Raw genomic sequence first — 24,064 nt, 5'->3', positions numbered from 1 at the left:
TTGATCACCTGAAACAAATTTATTATACTGTATGTCGCAAGCTACAAAATAATAGCTCAAAAAAAATGGTGTCTATATATATTTATATATATTTATTTATTTATAGTTATTTTCTTTAGATTAGTTATTCAAAAAATTATTGTTCTTCTATCCACCAATTTTAGTGACAAAAAGAAAATTATTCACATATATATATACCTTTGGTTGTTTTTATATAAATGTTTGTGAAACAAAAATGATTTTAAAGAAATACTTAAAAGGCAGAAAAGATCAGTAAAAACAACAAAAATGTATGTCAGAAATTCAGAATAGGGTCCAATACAAGCATGGCATGATTACATGATATAGCGCCACGTCCATGTTTGGGTGTTGGCTTTTTGACAAAAAAAATATCTTAAAACGACATCGTACGAATGCCTCCCTAACGTAACCCAATTGTAAATGCGCTGTCTCCTCTTCTCCCTCCCTTCTATTTGTCGGTTACGTTACAACTTTTGAACTCAAAAATATCTCACGATTTTGATTTGTGAAACCGTATTGGTGTATTCCACATTTTGGTGATCTTTTGTTTTTTTTTTGTTTTTTTTATGCAGTTTAGTTACCATATTAATAATCCAAACCAAACCATGGAAAGAAAGATTGAAAAAAACAAACATTATATATGTGAGATATTCTTCTTTTGCAAACTCACTTTAAACGATAAAAACTGAAATTCCTGTTATCACTTTGTGGATATATAAAGGAATAATCAATAATTATCGTCAGGAGTTACAAATCAAATTATAAAAATGATCAAAATTCAAAAGCTCTTTTACAATATCTATTTGTGGCTTAGTGTTGATGATAGATGTGTTTACCCACCTGTTCTAACATGCATGCTCAACTCTCTTACATTCAAGTTGTTTGGCATCGCTTTATTTTTATCTAATTTAGTACGAATAAATCAAATCATCATCACACATGCATTGTTGAAGATAGTTGCATACTTGCATGTAATGCATATATATATATATATATATATATATATATATATATATATTCAAAAGATTTAGCTTTGAATTGGATCTAATAAACTAATTTTCTGATGATTAATGAAATCAGAAAGTAATAGGTTTATGTGTGTTTGACTTCATTACATTAGACAAAGTTTGTTATTGCATTTTTATGAAGCAAAGCGACCATGCACGTTGACTCTCTTATAATAGTATCGTTCTTCGTCGTCTACCATACAATTACATGATACATTCCACGTTCTCTAATTTTATTTTGTTTATTTTTTGAAAAATATAAAATTAGCTCTGCGACATGCAATTTTTCTATTTCTTCGCGTCTCCTTTTGACTAAATTAGTCCTTTTGGGTGGCTTGAGATTACGACGCACACTTTATCCCCTTCACGTACGTTCTAAAATTATACAATTATTTCTGAGTTTAATGTATTTGTTTTGTTCATTTAAGCTACGTGAATCCTCTCGGTCGTACGTGTTTCAAAAGCTTAAAGTAAGTTCGAATGTTTGAAAGTAAGTCAAGTCATTATCTTACCCTTCTCCCTAAGCATTTCCTATCTTTTAAGAAAACAGAACATGCCTTTGTTTTCAACTTTAGATTCACAAAGAATTAACTTACAACAAAACTTGTGTTCTGTTTCTTTACCAACTCTTTACAAGAACTCAATAGATTCCCCAAAATTGAATCCGAAGACTCACTTCTCGAACCCAAGCGTCTGTTCACATCGTCCATTAACCTCAAAACTGAATCTTGCTCAAACCGGGACAAGACCCTAGACCATGCTGAAGTTGAAAATGCACGTAACTCTGTCTCCTCAATTTTGCCACTAAGGTCAGCAAGAGATGATATAGCCGACATATGATCGCCTTTCTCGAGTTTCCTAAGGAATCTTTCTTTAATTAGAGGTGATGGCGGGATTCTTTTATTTCGTCTCATGTGTTCCCATGTTGCTTCCATCACTTCCTCCTGATCACAAACAGACACACAAGTGAGAGGTTGATCAGACAAGATGATAACATAAGTCAAAATGCTTCAACTTGTCTCATTTTGGTTTGTTTTTTTTACCTTTCCTGCTCTGCTCGCTTCAAGTACAATTCTGAGATGGCGTTTCGCATTGAAATGGTATCCGTGACGCAACATCTCCCTATAGGCATAACCAAAATCATCCCACTTTTCTTGTTCAGCACACGCGTCTAGCATTGTGTTGAACGTGTACGTGTCTGGCAATACTCTTGATTCGAAATCTGAGCTGCTTTCTATATGATTTCCGTCTTCTGACATCTTCTGGAAAAGTTCCCTCGCTTCTTCAAACAACCCGCCTTGTAGATAACCTTTAAGCATTATGTTGCAAGTGACCAGGTTCGGGCTGCAGACCTTCTTCATGTGATCGAAGATGTAAGCTGCATTCTTGGCGTTTCCCGAGTCGATGCATGCTTGGATCAGGCCAGTGTAAGTCACCACGAGAGGTTTATTTGCAACTCTACATATCTTATTAAGCTGACATTGGATTGGTATAATCAAGATCAGCTTTTTAACTCAAATTCTCCATAAGCTTAACTAAGGATTTACAAACAAAAATTACCATATCAAGCCCTTCACTACACCGTCCTGCGCTACAAAGACAGCGAGCAAGGTCGTAGTAAAGAGCAGCTGATCCAACAATACCACGGCTTTCCATATCCTCAACCGTATGTATGGCCTCATCGGTTTTACCTTCTTTCCATAGAGTATTAACAAGAACTGATCACAAGTACAAATGGTCACTCTTCAGTAAGGGAATTCAAATACTAATAATCTAAAGGAAAAGGACAACAAAGATTTCACAAAAAATACCTCTATATGCTAGAGCATTAGGGATAGAAGATTTCTGCATCTTCCTGAAGAATTCATGAACTAAATTGTACTTCTCACATGCTAACATCACCTGTTTAGACAAAAATACAAATCCACAACTCAATAGTGTTGATATGCAATATTGATTGTTATGAGAAGAAGAAATATTTTCACCTCCATGACGAGGCCATAGGTTACAGGAGAAGGTTTTTGCCCTCGTTGCTTCAACTGTTGCAAGACCCAGAATGCTCCTTCCCATTGCTTTCGTTGAACACATGCATTGAGCACCTGTGGTTAGATGTCCAGCATTCACATCAGTCGGGTGACTTTACGTTTCCGAGAACAAGCGTAGGCTATATATATTACTATAAATTACTGACCGCATTATAAACAACAACGTCTGGTTCAAGCCGAGGATCCCATTTTTCAAGTGTTGTTGGCTTGAATTTCTTTTTAGGTGGAGATCGCATTACGTCAATCACATGGAAGAGTTCCTTGATATGCCCAGCTTGTCCAAGTGTGACTGCAATTGAACGGTATGCTACCATATCCGGATATGATGAAATTTGTAACTGGCGAAGAAAGCAAAAAGATTAACTCAGACTAAATCAAAAGCAAGAAAAACACATACAAGCATGGCACAAGGGTTATTATACCAGCATAGCGTGGAATACATTGAGAGCTTCCACAGGCCTTCTTGATTTACCAAGAACGTTTAGTGCAGTTGTATAGACGATTCTGGATCCAAAATGGTAATTTTTTTTGGGTCAGTTTTACGTCTTTGAAAAGAGATTCTGGACTTTGATATGTGAAATCAAATGGGCTACCAATGCAATATATCCACAGCTCACATTTAGAATAGTCAGTAATATATTTACCTTAGCTTGTTCGATTTGTAACGGTCTTGCCTTTGAATCCACTCGATGACTTGAAGAACTCGTCTCCAGTTTCCTAGTTTTCCTAGAAAGTGGATCAGTCTCATTACAGTGAAATCCGTATATCTGATTTTTGCACTCCGAATCGCCTTGGAAAACAGCCACTCAGGCATATTGATGTCTGCACCATTCAACCTAGCGAAATAAACTTCCTTAACATAAAGTTCAGCTGAATGTGATAATTGCATGAGAAATGTACTAATCTCACTCCCTAATTTCATGTACAGTAGCACATAACCAACTGAAAATTCATTATGTACATCCTACGTTTTATCTTCTATGTACTCTAAGAACTTGAACCAAATCTAGATAATAGCATAAACACATACACTTTTGCTAACTTCTCGATTCTGTCTTCCATTTCGACTCGTGAAGTAGCTGGCTTGTCCACTATGTCACTGGACTCATCGGAAAACTTAAAGGCAGGAGTTTCATTGGCAAACAAGCTATCATCATCATTATCTCCTTTAGCACCAATGCTCCTGGTTCTACTCAATTTGCTACTTCTCAATTCATGCCTCTCGTTGGCTAATCTCTCAATTCGCCTTTCTTCAGCAAAGAGATCCAGTCCATCTCCTTTAGAACTTCTCTCGATCCCTCTCGATGTATCATGAAAACGCTGATACCTCACCATCTCCTGCTTTGGATTCTGTCTCCTGAAACTCTCACCTTCTGACACAGTCACTAAAGATTCACCACTCCTAGTCCATTTTGCATCTTTGGCTATTCTCTGAACTCTCCTTTCTTCAACAACAAGATCCAATTCACCAACTTTAGACCCTCTCTCAATCTCTCTCGATGTACCAGAGGAACGGTGATACTCCTGCTTAGAGTACCTTCCCCTGAAACTATCATCTTCTTGCGCAGCCACTGAAGATTCACTACTCTTAATCCATCTTGCATCTTTGGTTATTCTCTGAGCTCTCCTTTCTTCAACAACAAGATCCAATTCGCCAACTTTGGAACCTCTCTCAGTCCCTCTCGATGTATCAGAGGAACGGTGATACTCCTGCTTAGAGTACTTTCTCCTAAAGTTATCATCTTGTGTCCCAGTCACTGAAGATTCACCACTCTTACTCCATCCTACATCTTTGCCTATTCTCTGAACTCTCCTTTGTTCAACAACAAGATCCAGTTCATCAACTTTAGAACCTCTCTCAATCCCTCTCGATGTACCAGAGGAACGATGATACTCCTGCTTGGAGTACCTTCTCCTAAAGCCCTCATCTTCTGTCACAGTCACTGAAGATTCACCACTCTTACTCCATTTCACATCTTTGATTACTCTATGAATTCCACTTTCTTCATTCCTATTAACACCTCTCTCATTACGTTCTTCACTTACCATCTCCTGCCTTGAGTATCTCCTCCTGGAACTCTCACCTTTCACATCCGAATCAACACTATCACCCTTCCCACCTCCACCATCGTCATCCTCAACTTTTAATCTGTCCAATTTCTTCCTCTTCCTCGCTGTTTTAACCGATTCCATTACTTGCAGGTACTGATCAAAACTGGGTTTGAATTCAAAACCTCCATCACCAGGTTTTTGCAAACCTACCTCCTTCGTGTTCAAGTTCAAGCAGAACATTACCTTTGTCTTCGATTTCAGACGAACGACTTGTCGGCAATTATAGTAGGACGGCTGAGGAAACATCGGTTTCAAGCAAAAATTCCGACTTTCATCTAAAAACGAAGCCTTTACGAAGGCATTCGTCGAAACCATCACCGCCATTTTTGTAATCTTCACTAAAGCTCAACTGATTTTATCAGAAGGCAACCGTGTCGTTGAACCCTTATCGGCTATCGTCAACGTCCGACGTGGCTTGACAAATAAAACTACGTGACGTTTCTGTATACTCAATCACTAACGCCGCGTAGTTTTAAATTTAGAAGGAAACGGGATACATGTCTATTACTGGGCGTTATCTTTTTGTATCTCAAATTCTTACATTTGTTAAAGTTTCATATTTTATTTATGTTCATTGGCTTAATCAACTGTTCTTGTCTTTCAACCATCTTTGTGTTTCCCATTACAAGGGTGAATGATCCAATGCTAGTGAACGAAAGCAATTATATACCATAAAAGAAGTGACTTTTTTAGGTGTTGATATGAGTTGAAAACCAAAACAGAAGATGATGGTGAATTAGTGACTATAGAATCCATTATGTTCTCGCTAAGAAAAGGGGTTTCAACGGTTAAAACAATGATGTAAAGCGAGTCTAATGAGTCATGACTCGTGTTAATTAAAAGGTTAAAAAGTATAAGTTGGACCTACTTCTTTTGATGTGGTGAAAATCATTGCTTTATAGCTTTTTTTTCCTCATCTCATGTGTGTGTTTCTAGAATTAAAGGTCACACAGCTTATTCTCGATCGTTGTCGCAGATCATTAAGACAAAAGTCACAAAACTTAAATCTTTGTTTTTATTTGTTCATATGCTGCCGACTGCCGAAGGATGCATATTTTGGTCTTAATCGTTCTAGATAAATCCGTTACGGTGCCATTGGCTTTGGTGTAGTGGCCGAAAATGGTCAAAGAAGGGTCACGGATGCTTTGTTAAGGAGAGAATAAAGCGACTTCTCATAGAATATCTTACCGTTGGAAAATACAACAAAACGTCACCTAAAAGATAAAAGACAAACCAAAGAATTTAAAGTACCAAAAGACTCAAACTTTTTAGATATGAACACTTTCACTTGTTTTATAACCCATTAAGCAGGACATCAAAACGCAACCTTTTGATTAATGTAGTACACAATTGTGCAAATCAACAAGAAGTGGGGTTTTGGAATTTCGTTTTTTTTTCTCCTACTTGTGTGTATGTGTGCCAAATAAATGAATATATCTATAATTGTTTCATATAAAAACACTTGAGAATGATGAATATTGAATGGACCAAAAATGAAATAAAAGACAACAAAGATGATCATTTTTTATATAGTATATTAGTAGAGTAAGTTGGGGTGCTACACAGATGCATTATAAAGCATAAACACACTTGGAAACAATAAGAAACTACAAGTGAGAAGAAGTTAAAAGTCTTCCACCGATCTTTGCAGTTTGCATTAATAATAAAAACATTCAGAAACCGAGAACCGCTTTTTTCTTCCTTCTTCCAGCCAAAAGTACTCTGAGACCATTGTACTCTCTAAAACCCTCTTCTCTTAACTCTTTCTCTCTCTTCTCTGCTTCTTCTGAGATACGCTTCTCTACTGAGTCTACTCCCATGGAGCTCTAATGGGTATCTGCAATTTCCACTCTTTTCATCTTTTTCTTCTGAGAATTTCAGCTTAAAAGAGTCATGGATGAGTCGTACCTAGTGCGTTTTGTGTTTCTGCTCTGTTTGGTTTCGTCCTCTGTGTTTTGTTTGGATGACTCTGACCAAAACGCAGCCGCTTCTTCTGCTGTTTACATTGTCACTCTCAAGGACCGTCCATCTGTTCATTCTTCCGGCAGAGAATCGACGAGTAGCTCCAGACACAGCCTTACCGCTTCTTCTTCATCCCAAATTTACAGAACATTGTATGTAAACAAAAGTTACTTTCTCTTTTTTACTCTTCAAAGTTTCAATCTTTATCAAAATTTCGTGGAATCGCTGTTGATTTTTTGCGGGAGGGTTTGGTCTTTTTTGTTCTTAATCTTCATAGGCCGACATATGTTGAAAATTCGTCAATTTTGGGTCCCAGATTACTTGTCTCTTTATGTCTTTGGTCTTTTCCTGAAAGTCTCAAACGGATATAAAGGCATGCCTGTTGAATTTGTGCTCCAAGCTGGAACCTTTATGCTCTAATTGATGATCCTAATCTCTTTGTTTATACATATAGGAACCGAAGTGCTTCTATTATTAGAGTTCATGACTCGTTGTTGAGAAAAGCATTGAGAAAGGAAAATTATCTTAAGCTGTACAGCTACCACTATCTCATTAATGGGTTTTCAGCTGTTCTTACCCAAAAACAGGTACTCACATTGTCTTAGAATCAATATATGAATGTCTAAAGCCTAAATGTTAGTGTTTGTTCATTGTTTTGAGCTCATGAGTTTGCAAACCGGGTTTTTTTTCTTCTTTAGGCTGATAGACTTGCGGCTAGGGAAGAAGTGGAGAATGTGGTTTTGGATTTTTCGGTTGAGAAAGCAACTACTCATACACCGCAGTTCTTAGGTTTGCCTCGTGGAGCTTGGCTTCGTGATGGAGGTTATGAGTATGCAGGGGAAGGAGTAGTGATAGGGTTTATTGATACTGGAATTGATCCCAGTCATCCTAGTTTCAGTGACAAAATCTTGGGGCATACATATTCGATCCCTCCTCGGTTTACTGGTGTCTGCGAAGTTACCATTGGTTTCCCTCCCGGTTCATGCAATAGGAAACTCATTGGAGCACGCCATTTCGCTGAATCTGCTCTCAGTAGAGGAGTCTTGAATTCAACTCAGGACGATGCTTCACCATTTGATGGTGAAGGGCATGGCACGTAAGTGTATACAACCCACTCAGATGCTGGTTAACTAATTAACTGCCAAATGGTTAAGTCTGATATTGGTTGATTTGTTCAGGCACACAGCTTCTGTTGCAGCTGGGAATCACGGGATCCCGGTGGTAGTTGCGGGTCATCACCTTGGAAATGCTAGCGGGATGGCTCCTCGTGCTCAGTAAGTCAATACCACAAAATGATATTCACTTTGGAGACAACTCGTTGAAAATTAAAGCCTTGTCTTTTCTTGTTAGTATTGCTGTTTACAAGGCATTGTATAAGAGGTTTGGAGGATTCGCTGCAGATATCATTGCAGCCATAGATCAGGTAACTAAAAATGTTACCTTTGTAAGACAAAATTTGATGAAGCGTTTTTTTTTATATAATATAGTTGACATGGTTATGGATGTTTTCTTTTCCAGGCGGCTCAAGATGGAGTTGACATAATAAACCTATCAATCACACCAAATAGACGTCCTCCTGGTATTGCTACATTCTTCAACCCGATCGATATGGCATTGTTTTCAGCTGTGAAAGCCGGGATCTTTGTAGTGCAAGCAGCTGGAAACACAGGACCAGCTCCTAAGAGCATGTCTTCCTTCAGTCCATGGATCTTCACAGTAGGGGCTACATCTCATGATAGAATATATACTAACTCGATAATCCTTGGAAATAATGTCACTGTTCCTGGAGTTGGACTTGCATGTAAGTCCATCTTTGTTTACAGATTTGCTTTTTCTTTCTTGATATCTTCCTCGACCTGACCTTACCGTTTCTCATTTTTTCACTTAGCTGGTACAAGAACAATGCACAAACTTATTTTAGCTACACATGCGCTTCGCAATGGTACAACTGTTATGGATGCTATATATGTTGGGGAATGCCAAGATTCAAGTAGCTTTGATCAGAAGCTGGTGCAGGGCAAGATCCTTGTCTGCAGTTATACCGTCCGGTTCATATTAGGTGTCTCAACCATCAAACAAGCCTTAATAACAGCTAAGAACTTAACAGCAGCAGGCCTTGTCTTCTATATAGATCCTTCCGCCGCTGGTTTTCAGATGACTTCAACTCCAATGGATATCCCGGGAATTCTAATCTCCTCTCCACAAGATTCTCAGGTATACTCAAAATTTTAAAATGTGAAGTAGTCTATTACATTTCTAACATGACTGTAACTTAGCTCTTCCTATGGTCTACATGCAGGCTTTACTCCGGTACTACAATTCTTCTCTGTTGAGGGAAAATGGTTCAGGCAAAATTGTTGGATCTGCATCTGTTGCAAGAATTGTTGGTGGTATGAAGCCTACCTATGGCATTACATCTCCTAAGGTCATGTACTTCTCTGCTAGGGGACCTGACCCTGAAGATGATTCTTTCGTTGATGCTGATATAATGAAACCCAACTTAGTAGCTCCTGGAAACGCTATATGGGGTGCTTGGAGTCCTCTTGGCATTGGTACAACTGATTTCCAAGGTACACATATTCTCATTTCTCCTTATAAGATATCCCATTCTGTGTTTCTAGTAGTCTTTTTGAGCTCTTATATTGGCAATATCTAGGTGAGCGTTTCGCTATGGAATCGGGGACAAGCATGTCTGCTCCACATGTAACGGGTATTGCGGCGCTCATCAAGCAGAAGTTCCCACATTTCACTCCTGCAGCCATTGCATCCGCACTTTCAACAACAGCTTCTCTATCAGACAGAAAGGGTCAGCATATAATGGCACAACGCACTGTCCTAAACCCTGACATTAGTCAGTCCCCTGCAACACCTTTCGATATGGGTAGCGGATTCGTCAATGCAACTGCAGCTCTTGACCCTGGCTTGATTTTTGACATAGGTAAATGCTTTCTTGAACAACCCAATGCTCAGTTTTTGTCTTTACCTTGAGAGCATATAATAAGAGATCAACAACTGATATGAAGTGTTGCTGCAAATGTAGGTTACAATGAATACATGAAGTTTCTCTGTGGCATCGACGGATCATCTCCGGTTGTTCTCAATTACACTGGTGAAAGCTGCTCGGCGTACAACTCCTCCCTTGCAGCCTCTGACTTGAACCTACCCTCAGTTACAATAGCTAAGCTCGTTGGTACAAGAACCGTCCTAAGATGGGTCACTAACATAGCAACCACGGCTACAAACGAAACATATACAGTCGGTTGGAAGGCACCGGACTCAGTCTCGGTTAAGGTCTCACCTGCCAAGTTTACAATCGGAAACGGGCAGACACGGGTCTTGAGTATTGTCCTTGGAGCAATGAAGAATGTTTCGATGGCGAGTTTTGGGAGAATTGGGCTGTTTGGAGATAGAGGTCACGTTGTTAACATTCCGGTGGCAGTCATCTACAAGATTGCTGTCTGATGTTATATGCAGAGTTTTTTTAGTGTGATGATGAAACAAAAACTTGAAAGAGGTTGATATTGTTTTGGAGATTAGTTAATGTATGTTTTTGTGCATTGTTTAAAAAGCGTTAGAGAGATTTTGTAGTTTGTAAATGTGTTTGGAATGATTAAGTTGGCTGAATTAAATCTAATCCACTCTTTTTGATTCTTGTTTCTGAAGAGGTTTTCTTGTTGAATCTTGAGCTTTGTTTCCGGGAGTAACAAACACTGAATATAAAAAGGTCCAATACAAATACACGGGGTATTTTCGTCATTAGCTTTAAATATATAAAGAAGAGTTAAAAAGTTATTTCGAGGGTTTCGCGGATCCATCGAACTTTCTCTGTTGTTCTTCCTCTGCCTCCTTAGCCCAAACAGAGAAGAAGACGTCGTTTGGCGAAATTTTTGAAATACAAGCTTAACCCTCTAACGTTTTCCCTCTCCTCTCTCCCGGGTTTCGAATAAATTTTTGAAATTTTGGCGAAATTTGCTATCTTCTGGTACCTGAGGCTGCGTAGCTAAAGTGAAGCAGAGCGAGTACAATTGATCATCGTTGTGAGTTGTCTAAACCTTTTTAAAGTGGAATTTGGTTTTCGATTTCAACACCAGGCGTTCGTTTCCTGGCTTACAAGCAAATTGTTAGGATTCGTTATCCCCATTTGTAAAATCTATTTACTTTTCTAGTCTGCGCATTGTGATGGATTGTAATGTAACTTATGTTCATGAGTAGGTGAAATTTAAGGACATTTTTTCTTTTCGTTCGTAGATAATGGGAGCACAAGAAGTTCTGAGTGTTCCTTTCTGCTCAAATCCTGTGGACAACACTGAATATAGTGACATACAGTTGGTGCATGCCGTTAGAAAAGCGCTTGCATCTGTCCAAAATGTGAGTATTGCAGAGATGTTGATTCTTACAAGCACACAATGTATATAAATGCGTGTTTGTGTTCTTTAAAAGTGTTTTCATTTCTCAAATCCAGGGGGACACCGACCATTATACTCAGCTTATTGGAATGATGTACCCTAAATATTCTGATTTCGATGCAGTGGTGCAGCTAGAGGTGTGTTCTTTTCCTTCCTTATATACAATCAATTCTTGTTTTGAGTTTGTCGTTGCTAAAAAATATCTTCGTTTTGCAGACACTCTTGAAAGTTCTATCAGGGTCTGTTGCTTGCATAGATGTAGTTCACCATAGAGATCTTCTTTCTACTGTAAAGTTCTTTTTTTTTTTGCATGAGCTTATAGTTGAATTCATATAATTTTAATCGTTGTTTGAGACAGGGCCTTCTCTACCCATCCTCTGAATTTAATCCCATTTATTGTGAATAGATTTTTACAATGAGCTTGTGGAATCACAGACCTAACGTTATGGATGCATTGGTGAACCTAATTATATCACTGGTACACAGCTCAGCAGCTACCCCTCATTTCAATGAATATATATAATCTAGTTGAAGAGATTAACATTTTGTGCTTTTGTTGCTTTCCCATCATTAGGCCGTTACTAGTGGAAAATATCTGGACCTTTGTTTGAATATGCTCGTAAGTAATTTCATTCCACCTCCTTCTGTGACGGATGAAAAGAAGCAGGAAGTTCGTTTGCGGGTGCATGAAGCCCTTCACAAGATTTCTTATCTAATTCCTCTTGCTCCCTCGAAATTAGCGCCTATACTTGCGCAGAGAATGCCTAAAATTCACATTAAGGACCAGGACTCTGTAAGTTTTTTTTGGGTTAAAATATAGACAATGTAACAGTGAGTTTATATCGGCGGTAAAAAAATTGAGAACTATCTTATTTTTCTTGTAGTTGATAGTGACATTGACATATGTGGATAACCTGTTGAAGTTGGAGAGTAGCCCAATCGGAAAATTTGTTGGCAGCATGATTTTTATGGTGGTGATGGAGAGGTTGCGAGATTTGGATGTAAGTAGATTTGATTTTTATACAAATGTTGCCAGTAAGTTAAGTGAGTGAATGATATGCTAAAGCATCTTTGTAGTTGGAAATTGGATCGGATGATATTTTCCAAGATGACTCTAATAGAGGCATGTTTGATATGGAACTTGAAGAGGCAGTTGAAAGCACTATGATTGAAGGAGACGAGGTCATTTTTGCTATCTATGCAGAGTTGCTAGATTACAAGATGCCATTTTTTTAACTGTGAAATGTTGGACATGACCTCTGCTTTCCTGGTGAAGCCATCATTTATAAATTTGATACCTTTTTACAGTTTCCACTGGGGGCTCTATATCAAAATACTTCACATGGAAATGTAGTCTCTGATCTGTTGGACGAATTGATGGACCGATCTTTTAAACATCTCAAATTCTGTCAAAACTCTGGTCGTTTGGATGAGGTATGGCACCTGATGGTACTTCATCAACATATTTTTTTCTTTCCTTTGTGGTAGATTAATTAATCTTTTGGTGGTTCTGTTTTTCATTTTGACGTAGGTTTTTGAAATCCTCTTTGAGTCGTTTGAGAACTATATTCTGAACACGTGCAAAACAAATTTTTTACAGGTAGGAAATAAAGCTATCACCTTACATACTATAAAGTTCGTCATTGTAGGCTTTGTAGCACTCTAGTTGATTCTCGGCATTAGACTCACTTTACTTTACTTACATCTGCAGTTTCTGATGTTCTATGCATGCTCGCTAGATCCTGAAAATTGTGGTGTAAAATTTGCCAGTAAGCTGTTGGAAATATATCTCTCCAGCAACAAAACTCAACTTAATAGGCGAGTTCATCTTATTCTTTGTGGTAAAGATTACTCTGCATGATAATACTCTTTCTAATCACCACTTGTATATGCTTTTGTTTTCTCCCTGTACTTTAACAGGATGAGGGCAGTGTCTTATCTAGCTAGCTACTTGTCTCGTGGAAAGTTTTTGCCTCCTTCTTTTGTTGCTAGCATGTTGAAAAGATACAAAGAGAGATTGTTAAAACCGGAAAAAATGTAATTGTTTGATCTGATTCAAGTTTCACTTTTGCTGAAATCCTAGATTGGTGGACGAGTGTGCGGAATATTGCAGAACATGCAAAGATGGTATGAAGCCAAAAGCACACCAAGTGTTCTATTCTGGATGTCAGGTATAGTCCAAGTTTACGACCATCTTATGACTTTTTATTGCATAAGAAATCTTCTGTTTAATATTTGACGTCTCTAGTTATTAACCCTTCTCTAGTTATTAACCCTTGTTAATATTTTTACCGTTACCAGAAGCTTATCTGCGTTTGGGATCATATGCTTATTATGTCATGCATCACTTAAAGTTGTTACTTTTCTGTGATTGTAGGCAATCTTGTATGTCCTATGTTTCCGTATGAGATCCATCCTGGACATTCCTCGCTTTCAGTCGCTGCTTACACCATTGGAGTCAATTTTATGTCACAAACTAAACCCATTGATGGTGACTAACACTTAATGATTTTCTTGTCATAACTCAACTGTTATTTTAAGTGGTCTTAACTCCCATGCATTAAGCTGAACCTTTCGTTTTGTTTGTGAACAGGTGTGCCTTCCGTCTGTAGTTTCCGAGTTCCTTAAACAAGCGAAAACTGGTGGTCTGTTTGTTGTCTCAGAAGCCTTCAATTTCGATGACCTACAGAAGTCTGAGCTCTCTCGTGCTTTTGGTGGCTTTGAAAGGCTTGACACATTCTTCCCGTTAAGCCTGTGCTTGTTGAAAAAGTCTAGCAGGTTTACTCTCTTTACTTTTGATATATTTTTCTCTTCCGAAGTGAATACAAATGAATATGAGAATCTTATACAAGTTTCTTGACTCACTGGATGAATTTGATGCAAATTCTAGTGCATATATCTTAATTGCAGTATTTAAATGACATTAAAGTCATTGAGAATTATGTTTCTATATGATAAAATCAAAGTAGTTGCATTGCATGGGTTTTACTCTCTTTCTCACACGTTTTTTTCTTGTCAATTCTTGAAGATCTATCTCCCGGCACTTCAAACTTCTGGTCAAAGGTGAAAACGACTTATTACGAAGATGATGAGGTCATAGTGAATGAAGATGCAGAGACTGAGGAGGACTGCGAAGATAACGTTGAACTTGATAAAGAGGAGGACTGCGAAGATAACGTTGAACTTGATAAGGAGGAGGAGATGTCTATACCTCCTAAATACTCTTTCATGCGAGAAACAGAGAGGCTCTTGAAGATGCCTTCAAGAATCAGACCATCCACTAGTCCTCCTGCATCCTTCTTAATCTAGTGGAGAGAAGAGGGAATAAAAGAAGTTAAATTATCTCAAATGGTTTTGTAGAAAATTTTTGAAGAACATCTTTACGAAGTATTGGTTTAACTCAAACTAATTATTAATTAATCTTTTGATACGGTTACCTAACTTAATTTGGTTCAATTATAAGCTGAAATGGCCTTTGATTTACTCGGTTTTGGGTTCAATTTGGTTTACTTTTGTCCACAATTGGTTAATTGTAGTAGCTAGCACTTAATTTTTGTAAATGTCACGCAATGGTTCGAGGTGAACCGGTAAATGTCCCACCGATTTAGACCGGTCCTTGAACCAGGTGACCCAATCTCTCACTTTAACCTCATCGGCGTTCTCTTGTAGTAGCTCTCTCTTCTTCTACTTTGTTTAATTCAGCAAAAACCCTAAGAGAATCTATCTCTCAGCTTCGCTTCACTTTCAAGCTCTCGGCACTTTTTGAGAAAAAGATGCCTCCGAAAGGCAAAGCTAAGGATGCAGGTCCCGTAGAGAGGCCTATTCTTGGCCGTTTCTCTTCTCACCTCAAGATCGGAATTGTAATTCTTCATCTCTCTCTTCATCTTTGCTTTTTTTCATTAGAATCCAAGTTGATTCATTTCGAGTGGTGAATACAAGATTTGCTCATCGCAATACTTTTTTCATCCATAAAAAGTGTGTTTTTTTTTTATTATTTCTTCTGAGTTTTGCTTGGTGGAGATCTATTAACTCATACAGAGGAGTGATTGCATGAGTATATTGTTAGTTTCGTTGTGTCTGTCACTGATTAAGATATTGCTTCTTTGATACACTGATTAAGGTTGATTACAATTCATGCTTGATATGATGATGATGTTAAGAATCATGGCTTGTGTAACTCACCATGGTTTTTGTTTGTTTGTTTGTGGCATCGCACAGGTTGGATTGCCAAATGTTGGGAAATCTACTCTGTTCAACACTCTTACAAAGCTTTCAATTCCAGCTGAGAATTTCCCCTTTTGTACCATTGAGCCTAATGAGGCACGTGTGAATATCCCTGATGAGAGGTTCGATTGGCTTTGCCAAACGTTAAAGCCAAAGAGTGAGGTAAGTTTGTAACTTTAGTTCATGACTTACTGATACGCAAGAGATTTTACTACCTGAATTTACTCCCATGAATGGGGCATGTTGACTTCTGTCTATGGTGAATACCTCCAGGTTCCAGCTTTCTTGGAAATTCATGACATTGCTGGGCTTGTTAGAGGAGCTCATGAAGGACAGGGACTTGGAAACAACTTCTTGTCCCATATTCGTGCTGTTGATGGAATCTTCCACGTTTTACGTATGATTTTCCCTCTTTCTTCCTTTCTCTTAGTGCCACCTTAGTTTTTAGTGTGATGCATGGTTGAAATTGGACTGCACATGCTGCTTCTTCTGTATTGAGTTCCTAAAGGAGAGACTGGTTAAAAACTTTTGTATTTTTTTCTTCTCATTTGCTACCTTAGGGCCATTGCAATAGTTAGTTTATGTTTTCCTCTCAAATGCATCTTCTGTGTATCTGTTCCTGAACTATAGATATATATATTTTTATTATGGTTGTTGATAATAATATATATCTTGGCAATTCTATTGTGGTGAGTGACTTTTTGATTGAACATATGCAGGTGCTTTTGAAGATGCTGATATCATCCATGTCGATGATATCGTTGATCCTGTTAGAGATTTGGAGACCATTACTGAAGAGTTGCGGCTAAAGGTAAACGAAATCTCTAACAGATTGACTGGGATATCTCTGAACTCGTGAAATCCATGTTGTTATTCATTCATCCATTGTTGTTTTGGTTTCATACTGAATTCTTTGGTGGAACTTTAGGATATTGAATTCGTTGGAAAGAAGATTGATGATGTCGAGAAGAGCATGAAGAGGAGCAATGACAAGCAGCTAAAAATAGAACTTGAGCTCTTGCAAAAGGTATGCTTATGACTTGACAACCATGCAGTCTTGTTCTGGGAATGTTATTGGTCATTAACTATTTATTGGCCGAAAAATGACTGTACCTCTCTGGTATAGGTAAAAGCTTGGCTGGAAGATGGAAAAGATGTCCGTTTTGGGGACTGGAAAACAGCTGATATCGAGATTTTGAACACTTTCCAATTGCTTTCTGCAAAGCCCGTTGTTTACTTGGTGAGTAGTCTTGAATATTGATCTCTTTTTGTAACTATCGTTTCTATTTTTTGTACTGTTTTCGGATCCCTAGGTTTTCATGTTTGTTTCAACTAAATGTCTCATCTCAGCGTAAGAATTATAAAGGCAAGTTGTTTGTTGTGATAACTGATTGCTCCTCAAATTTAATTTACAGATTAATATGAATGAGAGAGACTACCAGAGGAAGAAAAACAAGTTCTTGCCGAAGATTCATGCCTGGTACTAATATATACCCTTCACAAACTATGTTAAATAATAAGTAAAAAAAATTTTCCTCTCTGTTGCTGCAAAAGTTTCTTTATGGCTGTGTGCTGACACATTTTCTTACTTCTCCTAACTAAATGTTTCATCGTTATGTAGGGTTCAAGAACACGGTGGTGATACTATGATTCCTTTCAGTGGCGTTTTTGAAAGGACTCTTGCTGATATGCCCCCAGATGAAGCAGCAAAGTATTGTGAGGAGAACAAACTGCAAAGGTTAGTAATAAAAGAATGTCATTAAGATGATTTTGAAAGGACTCTTGCTGATATGCCTTCCTGGAAAGGAATAGTTGCTCATGAAGATGATTTTCTTCATGAACCTGTTAAATTGAATCTAATGGTCATTTCTGCTGTGACAGTGCTCTTCCGAGGATCATCAAAACTGGATTTTCAGCCATTAACCTCATATATTTCTTTACAGCAGGGCCTGATGAGGTATTAACAATTCCACTTTACTAGTAACTTACACGGCTTCACCCCGTACTTTAATTTCTATTTCTCTGTTATGTTCTTCGAAGCATTATATTTCTATATTTTTCTATAGTGTGTGGTCAGTGTAAAGTGTCAAGTAAGGTACATTTGCTGGAATTTGTCAGTTTATAAATACATCTATCAATGATATTTTGATTTTCAGGTTAAATGCTGGCAAATCCGACGGCAGTCAAAGGCTCCACAAGCTGCTGGGGCCATTCATACTGATTTTGAGAGAGGATTTATTTGTGCTGAGGTTGCCTTCTCGTTTCTCTTGAATCTTGGTCAATTCATTATTTTATATCCATTTCCCTCGGCGTTTTGATGATTTGTTATATTAAATAGTTTATAAATTCTTTATTATATTTTCAAATTTATCTTTGTATTGATTTACTAGTAACGGTTTGGATCTATGCAGACCTGTGGATATCAAAGCAGAAACCTAATACAAACCATATATAGACTCACCAATTTCAGAAACAAATAAATTGTTTACCTGATTTTTCTACTTGAAATTCGATGTGATTTATTCTATTGTTGTTATATCACAGGTCATGAAATTCGAGGATCTCAAGGAACTCGGCAATGAACCTGCAGTCAAGGTACTTGTCTATAACTCCTTTTCCTCTTAAAACAGACATGAAAGTGTTAAGGAAATTCTCCATCATGTGATATAATCCTGGTTGAAGATGGCATGGTTAAATTTATCGCTTGTTGATGAAAATTCTATATGGTTCACTGCGTTAACACTTTAGTCTAATTTACCATCCTTTCAACTAATGCAGGCTGCAGGAAAGTACAGACAGGAGGGGAAAACATATGTTGTTCAGGACGGGGATATCATTTTCTTCAAGTTCAATGTTTCTGGTGGTGGGAAGAAATGAGACCCATCTGTCTACCTATTCGCGGTATTCTCTCTGGATCTGAAAGCTTTATCCAGTTCCGAGAGAGGAACCGAACTGTATTTTCTGTTCTGAAAGTTACAGTTTTTGAGTGGCCTTACCAAACAAAAAAAGTATTTTGTAACTCTTGTTCGGTTGTTCCTTTTACTTTTCAGCTTAGCTAAGACATGTCTTTTACCTTGAGACAGAGCATTAAGCCTACTATATCGTTTACAACTCTTTAAATAAGTTTTCTCCACTTTTTCAAAACTGTCTGTGATGTAGGGCACATGTATCTTCTGTTGAAAGTGGAATGCGTTGAAGAAACCCAAATCAATTAATCATACAAACCAACCAGTCTACTATCATCGTTCTCGTTCAGAGACTAAAAGGAAACAAATGGAGAAAATGAGAAACAAAATCAATACCTTAAAGAATAATTATATTTGCAAATGTCACGATATTACAAGCTCCATTACTAAGAGCTCATGAATAGAAATATCATATAACAAATTAAAACAAAAGAACAAAAGAATTATTTTGGCGTTGGTCAAACCAATTGCTTCTTCTACGCTAAGTTGTGAAGAGTTGATCCTGTTTGGCTCTTTTCAGTTTCTGAGGAATCTTGATTGGAACAAGCTTGAAGAGTAAAGCTCTCTGGCGTTTCTTCTAAAGCTTGGCTGCTCGAAAACGAGTTTTCTCCATTCTGTTTGCGCAGCCAAGCTTCATGAAGCTGCAAAACATACTCCAAGCTCCACAATACTTCTCCCATCATTGGCCTGTTCTTCCCTTCATCTGCTAAGCACTTCTCTGCTATCTCCCCGTACTTCTCCAACGATTCAGGACTATAGATTCCCCTCAGATTTGGGTCGATGATGGACTCGAGAGATCTCTGTTTTTGCCAGCTTAAAGCCCATTCCGCAAGGTTGATCTGGTCTTTAGGCAAAGTCGGGTTTATAACAGCTCGAGCACAAACAGCTTCGAACAACACAACACCAAAAGAGTAAACATCTGACTTCTCTGTCAACTGTTGCCTTCTAAAGTACTCAGGATCAAGATACCCGAAACTTCCTTTCACAGCTGTACTGACATGAGTATGGTCCATGGACGGTCCAGCTTTCGACAGCCCAAAATCAGACATCTTCGCCACAAAGTTCTCATCTAGTAATATGTTTGTTGTCTTGACATCTCTGTGAATGATTCCTCTCTCAGAGCCTGTGTGAAGGTAATGCAATCCTCGAGCAGAGCCTATACAAGCTTCAAGACGTTGCTTCCATGACAACGGAGGAAGGTTGCTTCCAAATAGATGACTTCTCAGAGTTCCATTTGCCATGTATTCATAAACCAAGATCATCTCATTGTGCTCATCGCAGAACCCGATCAAAGACACAAGATGCCTATGCCTAAGTCTTGAGAGCATCACGATCTCGGTTTCGAACTCAGCAAGTCCTTGCTGAGAATGTGGCGTGGCTCGTTTTATAGCTATGAGAGTTCCATCTTCAAGCTCTCCTCTGTAGACCTTACCAAACCCTCCAACTCCAATAGCTAAACTATCATCAAAGTTCTTGGTAGCTGCACGAATCTCAGCTAGTGTAAACTTCCTACCCATTGTAGATGCAGCAAGAGTGTTCAGTCTCAGCGAGCCTCCCGTTGCTTTGGCGTTTGCAGTACTGTTATTGACATGCAAGAACAATGGACGCCACCCGGGAGGATTATTTTTGGACTCATTTGCTTTGTTTCGCCTTTTCTTGCAGAAACATACCACCAAGATTCCCAAGAACATGACAAAGATGATCGTTGCTACACCAGCACCAACACTGATCCAAATGGTCCTCATCTTTGAGTCATCTACCGAGTGACCAGTCGAATCAAACCTGATGAGATGAGCAAGATTCCCATTTTTGCTGAGCTTGAAAATCTCAAGACCACTAAGAAGAGCATCAGTTCCAGAAGCACCAACAGATGTGTCAGGTCCGAGTTGAATCCAGAGAATGTCGTTCTTAGAGGAGACCGGATCAAAGTAATCTTGATATATACCTTTGTTCTTCCCTCCCGCGTGAGCAAATATATCAAAGTTACCAGCAGCTGTCTGGTTGTTTATGTATATCCTAAATATCCTCTGATTCTGCTTATCAACAACAAGCTCGCAGAAATGAAGCCTCACCAAGTAATCGAAATTAGGATCCACTTCAAATTTCCAAGATATGTTGAACCGTTTCTCCAAGACTTCAGTGTTCGTCATCGTCCTAGCAGTTTCATAAACAAGAAGAGGAGCCACAGGCGATTCATTAGGCAAAGCATATGTGATATTTGAGCTGTTCTTGACATCTACACCAGCGTTCTCAATCACCATGTAGCTTGAATCTGTTTCCCATGTTCTATATAGCTTAAGATCTTGGCTTGGACCTAGCTTAGGACCACCAACGTTTAGCCTATACATAGTTTCGATCCCACGTCCACCCAAACCAAGCTCCACTTCGCTTCCACCCACTTTAGTAACTGATTCCTTGAAAAGCTTATCATCAACAGGAACTATCTCAATAGCATTGACAAAACCGAAAGACCCTTTCTGCGGCAAGAAACTTAAAACCAGTTTCCCCTGTCCGATAGGTAACAGAAACTCTTTAACCAAGGAAGAGGCAGTAGCATTGTGACTAGAGCTTTGCAAGATGAGATTTTTATGCGCGATCTCTCCAGGGATGTTGATGTCACGCATCAGTCTCAGACCATCTGCATAGACGCTAAAAGAAGACTCATTCACATTGTGGTTCTCAATGGCGAAAGGGCTGAAATGGAGCCTGACAAAGTAATTCCCATGAGTTATGCCTTCAAATGTATAGTTTAACACAGCCTCGAAAACAAGAGCAGTCTTATATATCTCAGAACTTGGTTTCGAAGTGGATGCAGCAGTAGTAGTAGTAGTAGTAGGATCAAATCCTTGCAAGGTCAAACTCTTGTTGGGAGATAAATCACCAACCCATGTTCTTCCATCTACTTCGGTAGTAGTATTTGAGCCACAATCTACAAGGAAGCTCTTGGACTGAGCTTCTCCATAGCCAACAACACAAGTGAAGACTATCAACACACATATAACAAGTTCCAGAATTTTTTTCCTTAGCTTCGACATAGCCACTCAAAAAAAACCCTAAAATCACTCTGTAACTCGATCAAAGCTACTGAATCTTACCAAGAGACAACGATGTTCAACTATAGAAACTCCTAACTAGCTCCTCCAGGAAACAGGGTTTTCCCAAATGTGTGTAGATTGAATTCTACTCTTCTCTGTAAAACTAGCCTCCACCAGAAAAGTTCAGAGAAGTAGCAAGAGGAGCAAAACGAGTCTCTCACAACTGGCAGCTTTTTCGGCAAATCGATTATAAAAAATGCTGAAAATTTCTTGACAAGAAGGCAATGCAAAGTTAGCAAAAGAAACCAAAGATCCCAACTTGTGTGCCCCTTTTGTAGTAAACAATCCAATAAGCTGCTAGATCTGAAACACAGAAGAGAGAGTCCACAAGAAGAAGTAGAAAGAACAAAAGTAAGAATCTTTCAGTGGGAAAAAGCAAAATGGAGATGGAATCAAACAGAGGAAATGAGAAAAACCAAGAAGAACACAAAGATGTTGGTTTGAACTAAAGAGGCAAAGAAAATTTGAGGGAGAAAGAAACAGAGAAAGCTGATAAAGCGTTGTTATCTGGACCAAGAAGAAACGATGAACATGGGTTGTTTTGTTGGAACAGATTGGAAAAGAGAGAAAGAAAGAATAAACCTTTCTTTGAATATTTGTTTTTTTTTTTTTTAAATATATTTATATGGGCAAGTGATTCTCTTCTTTTTATTATATATCCTTATCCTATGATGATGATCATAATTAATTAAAGTGATCTGTGTGTTGCTTCTTGTTTGTTTGTTCCATTTACCGAAGAGGTTAAGTGCGAAGAACCTCATCGCCACCACCATTCCATTTCCATTCCTCTCTTTTCTTTTCCACTTTGAAGTTGATTGCCAAACATTAAAAAAGAAGTGCATGCACTCATAGTAATAGTTATTAATAACTATAATTCAATTGCTATTACAAACTACCATTCTATTTGCCTACCAAAAACTACCATTCTATTTGACTCGAAATTTTTAAAATTTTACCATACATTTTTCTACGTTTGAAATATTATTTTTTGTCTGGAAAAAAGATATATAGTATAAATAGAGGACATGAAATAATGATCAAGTTGGCAAAAGATAAAATTTTATAAATACAATAATAAGACTTAAAAATAATTTTAAGACAATTTAGTTATTTATTTAACTATTTTAGTTTTTTTCTCTCATAAATTCTTATGAAGATAACTTATATTGATTAGGAATTTGATTTTAGTTATGTTGCAACACCTTGTGACAAAGTTAGAAGTTCACAACAACCAAAAAAAAAGTGTTACAGTTGAAAATCATATTACCAAAAACAAAATCATTCTTCTTCTCACAATATGCCAATAAGGTATTCCTTCTATTTAAATGATAGTTATAAAAAACCAGTGTCACATTTTGTCATTTTATCTAAATTCTCTTAAAAAAACTTAAAAAATAAATTAAAAAGTCTTTCGAAAACTTTTCTTTAAAAAATTAGAAAAAAATAGAAAAGAAGAAAGAAGAGAAAGAGACAAAAGATAAGAGCGGTGGGCTAAAATAATAGGTGGGGGGGGGAAGGGGAAGTGGGTCACATGCACCTGTCCGGTTGATCATCAGCACTCATTAATAACGTCTTAACTTCAAATTCCAGTTTTACCCTTTCTTAAACCTTCGCTTGCGTCTAGACACAGTGAGGTCTTTTTTGTATTTTTCGATATGGTTTTGGTCTCCGTACCGTCCCTAGAAGTACACTAAAAACATTTGTTCACATATCATATTCAGACAAATCACAAATCTCTCTGTACATTTTTTTATTTTATTTTTCATTACATCATTATCTTGCTTGTTTGTTTGTCCCACTATTTATTTTCTTTTTACGGCTCATCCATCATATGATATATTAGTAGTATTTTCACAAAGTTTCATTTTTATATTTGTAGGGTTCGTTGGATTAGAGATATTTCAAAATTATTGAACCGAAGTAACCAGAGTTGCAAGTTTGTAGCCTTGAGAGAGGATTGGATTTTTTGCTTATCTAATCTTTAACACAATCCAGAATGAAAAATTGTGTTAAAGATTAGATAAGCCCATTACAGATTGTACTCCCACTTTGATATGGAAAGATTTTAGTTGTCTCAACTCCAAGTTTGTTACAATATAGATATAGTATTAAAAAGAGCTAATTCTACAAGACTATTAATAGTGTATGATAAATATAGGAAGAAGCAGAGATGTCCTTCGAAATCGAAACCATACTAGAGAGAGAAGACTCGAGATTACTCTATAC

General features: G+C 37.7%; 5 protein-coding genes across 10 annotated transcripts; 3 read left to right on the top strand and 2 right to left on the bottom strand.

Moving 5' to 3' along the window:
* Window positions 1–1,564: 1,564 nt before the first annotated feature.
* On the bottom strand, window positions 1,565–5,680 carry LOC104741668 (pentatricopeptide repeat-containing protein At1g30610, chloroplastic). 2 transcript variants are annotated; one of them, XM_087485621.1, is made up of 9 exons: window positions 4,104–5,680; window positions 3,718–3,909; window positions 3,496–3,577; window positions 3,220–3,411; window positions 3,014–3,127; window positions 2,840–2,930; window positions 2,589–2,746; window positions 2,072–2,503; window positions 1,565–1,972 (listed from the first exon to the last, which is right to left on the bottom strand). In XM_087485621.1, the coding sequence occupies exons 1-9, from the start codon at window positions 5,507–5,509 to the stop codon at window positions 1,616–1,618; spliced, it is 3,024 nt and encodes a 1,007-aa protein (XP_087341747.1). In that variant the 5' UTR covers window positions 5,510–5,680; the 3' UTR covers window positions 1,565–1,615. The 2 variants fall into 2 exon arrangements, with proteins under 2 accessions (XP_087341747.1, XP_087341748.1); XM_087485622.1 differs by having other exon boundaries at window positions 3,718–3,895; window positions 4,104–5,656.
* Window positions 5,681–6,669: 989 nt separating this feature from the next.
* On the top strand, window positions 6,670–10,797 carry LOC104741667 (subtilisin-like protease SBT2.1). Its single transcript, XM_010462563.3, has 10 exons — window positions 6,670–7,299; window positions 7,602–7,734; window positions 7,846–8,243; window positions 8,326–8,421; window positions 8,498–8,570; window positions 8,666–8,948; window positions 9,036–9,361; window positions 9,447–9,717; window positions 9,804–10,085; window positions 10,188–10,797. The coding sequence occupies exons 1-10, from the start codon at window positions 7,079–7,081 to the stop codon at window positions 10,607–10,609; spliced, it is 2,505 nt and encodes an 834-aa protein (XP_010460865.1). The 5' UTR covers window positions 6,670–7,078; the 3' UTR covers window positions 10,610–10,797.
* A 141-nt stretch (window positions 10,798–10,938) lies between these two features.
* LOC104741665 (uncharacterized) lies at window positions 10,939–15,036 on the top strand. Of its 5 annotated transcripts, XM_087485620.1 has the most exons (17): window positions 10,944–11,184; window positions 11,396–11,515; window positions 11,610–11,690; window positions 11,770–11,841; window positions 11,960–12,031; window positions 12,128–12,346; window positions 12,438–12,554; window positions 12,631–12,735; window positions 12,862–12,987; window positions 13,085–13,153; window positions 13,265–13,371; window positions 13,474–13,572; window positions 13,637–13,724; window positions 13,931–14,044; window positions 14,147–14,331; window positions 14,523–14,524; window positions 14,582–14,994. In XM_087485620.1, the coding sequence occupies exons 2-17, from the start codon at window positions 11,399–11,401 to the stop codon at window positions 14,860–14,862; spliced, it is 1,854 nt and encodes a 617-aa protein (XP_087341746.1). In that variant the 5' UTR covers window positions 10,944–11,184; window positions 11,396–11,398; the 3' UTR covers window positions 14,863–14,994. The 5 variants fall into 5 exon arrangements, 3 of the variants coding, with proteins under 3 accessions (XP_087341746.1, XP_087341744.1, XP_087341745.1); XR_015580531.1 differs by lacking the exon at window positions 14,523–14,524 and having other exon boundaries at window positions 10,939–11,184; window positions 13,474–13,511; window positions 14,582–15,036; XR_015580532.1 differs by lacking the exons at window positions 13,474–13,572; window positions 14,523–14,524 and having other exon boundaries at window positions 13,265–13,394; window positions 14,582–15,036.
* Window positions 15,003–18,921, top strand: LOC104741664 (obg-like ATPase 1). The gene is made up of 12 exons (XM_010462560.3): window positions 15,003–15,413; window positions 15,772–15,939; window positions 16,051–16,174; window positions 16,497–16,588; window positions 16,706–16,804; window positions 16,904–17,017; window positions 17,193–17,257; window positions 17,399–17,515; window positions 17,659–17,734; window positions 17,934–18,026; window positions 18,322–18,372; window positions 18,556–18,921. Exons 1-12 carry the CDS (start codon window positions 15,327–15,329, stop codon window positions 18,652–18,654), a joined length of 1,185 nt encoding a protein of 394 aa, XP_010460862.1. The 5' UTR covers window positions 15,003–15,326; the 3' UTR covers window positions 18,655–18,921.
* A 139-nt stretch (window positions 18,922–19,060) lies between these two features.
* LOC147928220 (putative receptor-like protein kinase At1g30570) lies at window positions 19,061–22,518 on the bottom strand. Its single transcript, XM_087485617.1, has one exon. It carries the CDS (start codon window positions 21,776–21,778, stop codon window positions 19,220–19,222), a length of 2,559 nt encoding a protein of 852 aa, XP_087341743.1. The 5' UTR covers window positions 21,779–22,518; the 3' UTR covers window positions 19,061–19,219.
* Window positions 22,519–24,064: the final 1,546 nt, after the last annotated feature.

This window comes from Camelina sativa, chromosome 14 (assembly GCF_030686135.1).
Source record: "Camelina sativa cultivar CO46 ecotype springtype chromosome 14, ASM3068613v1".
In the NCBI taxonomy this organism is placed as follows: Eukaryota; Viridiplantae; Streptophyta; class Magnoliopsida; order Brassicales; family Brassicaceae; genus Camelina; species Camelina sativa.
Note: the sequence above shows the minus strand (reverse complement) of the source record. Positions and strands in the feature narration are given on the sequence as shown.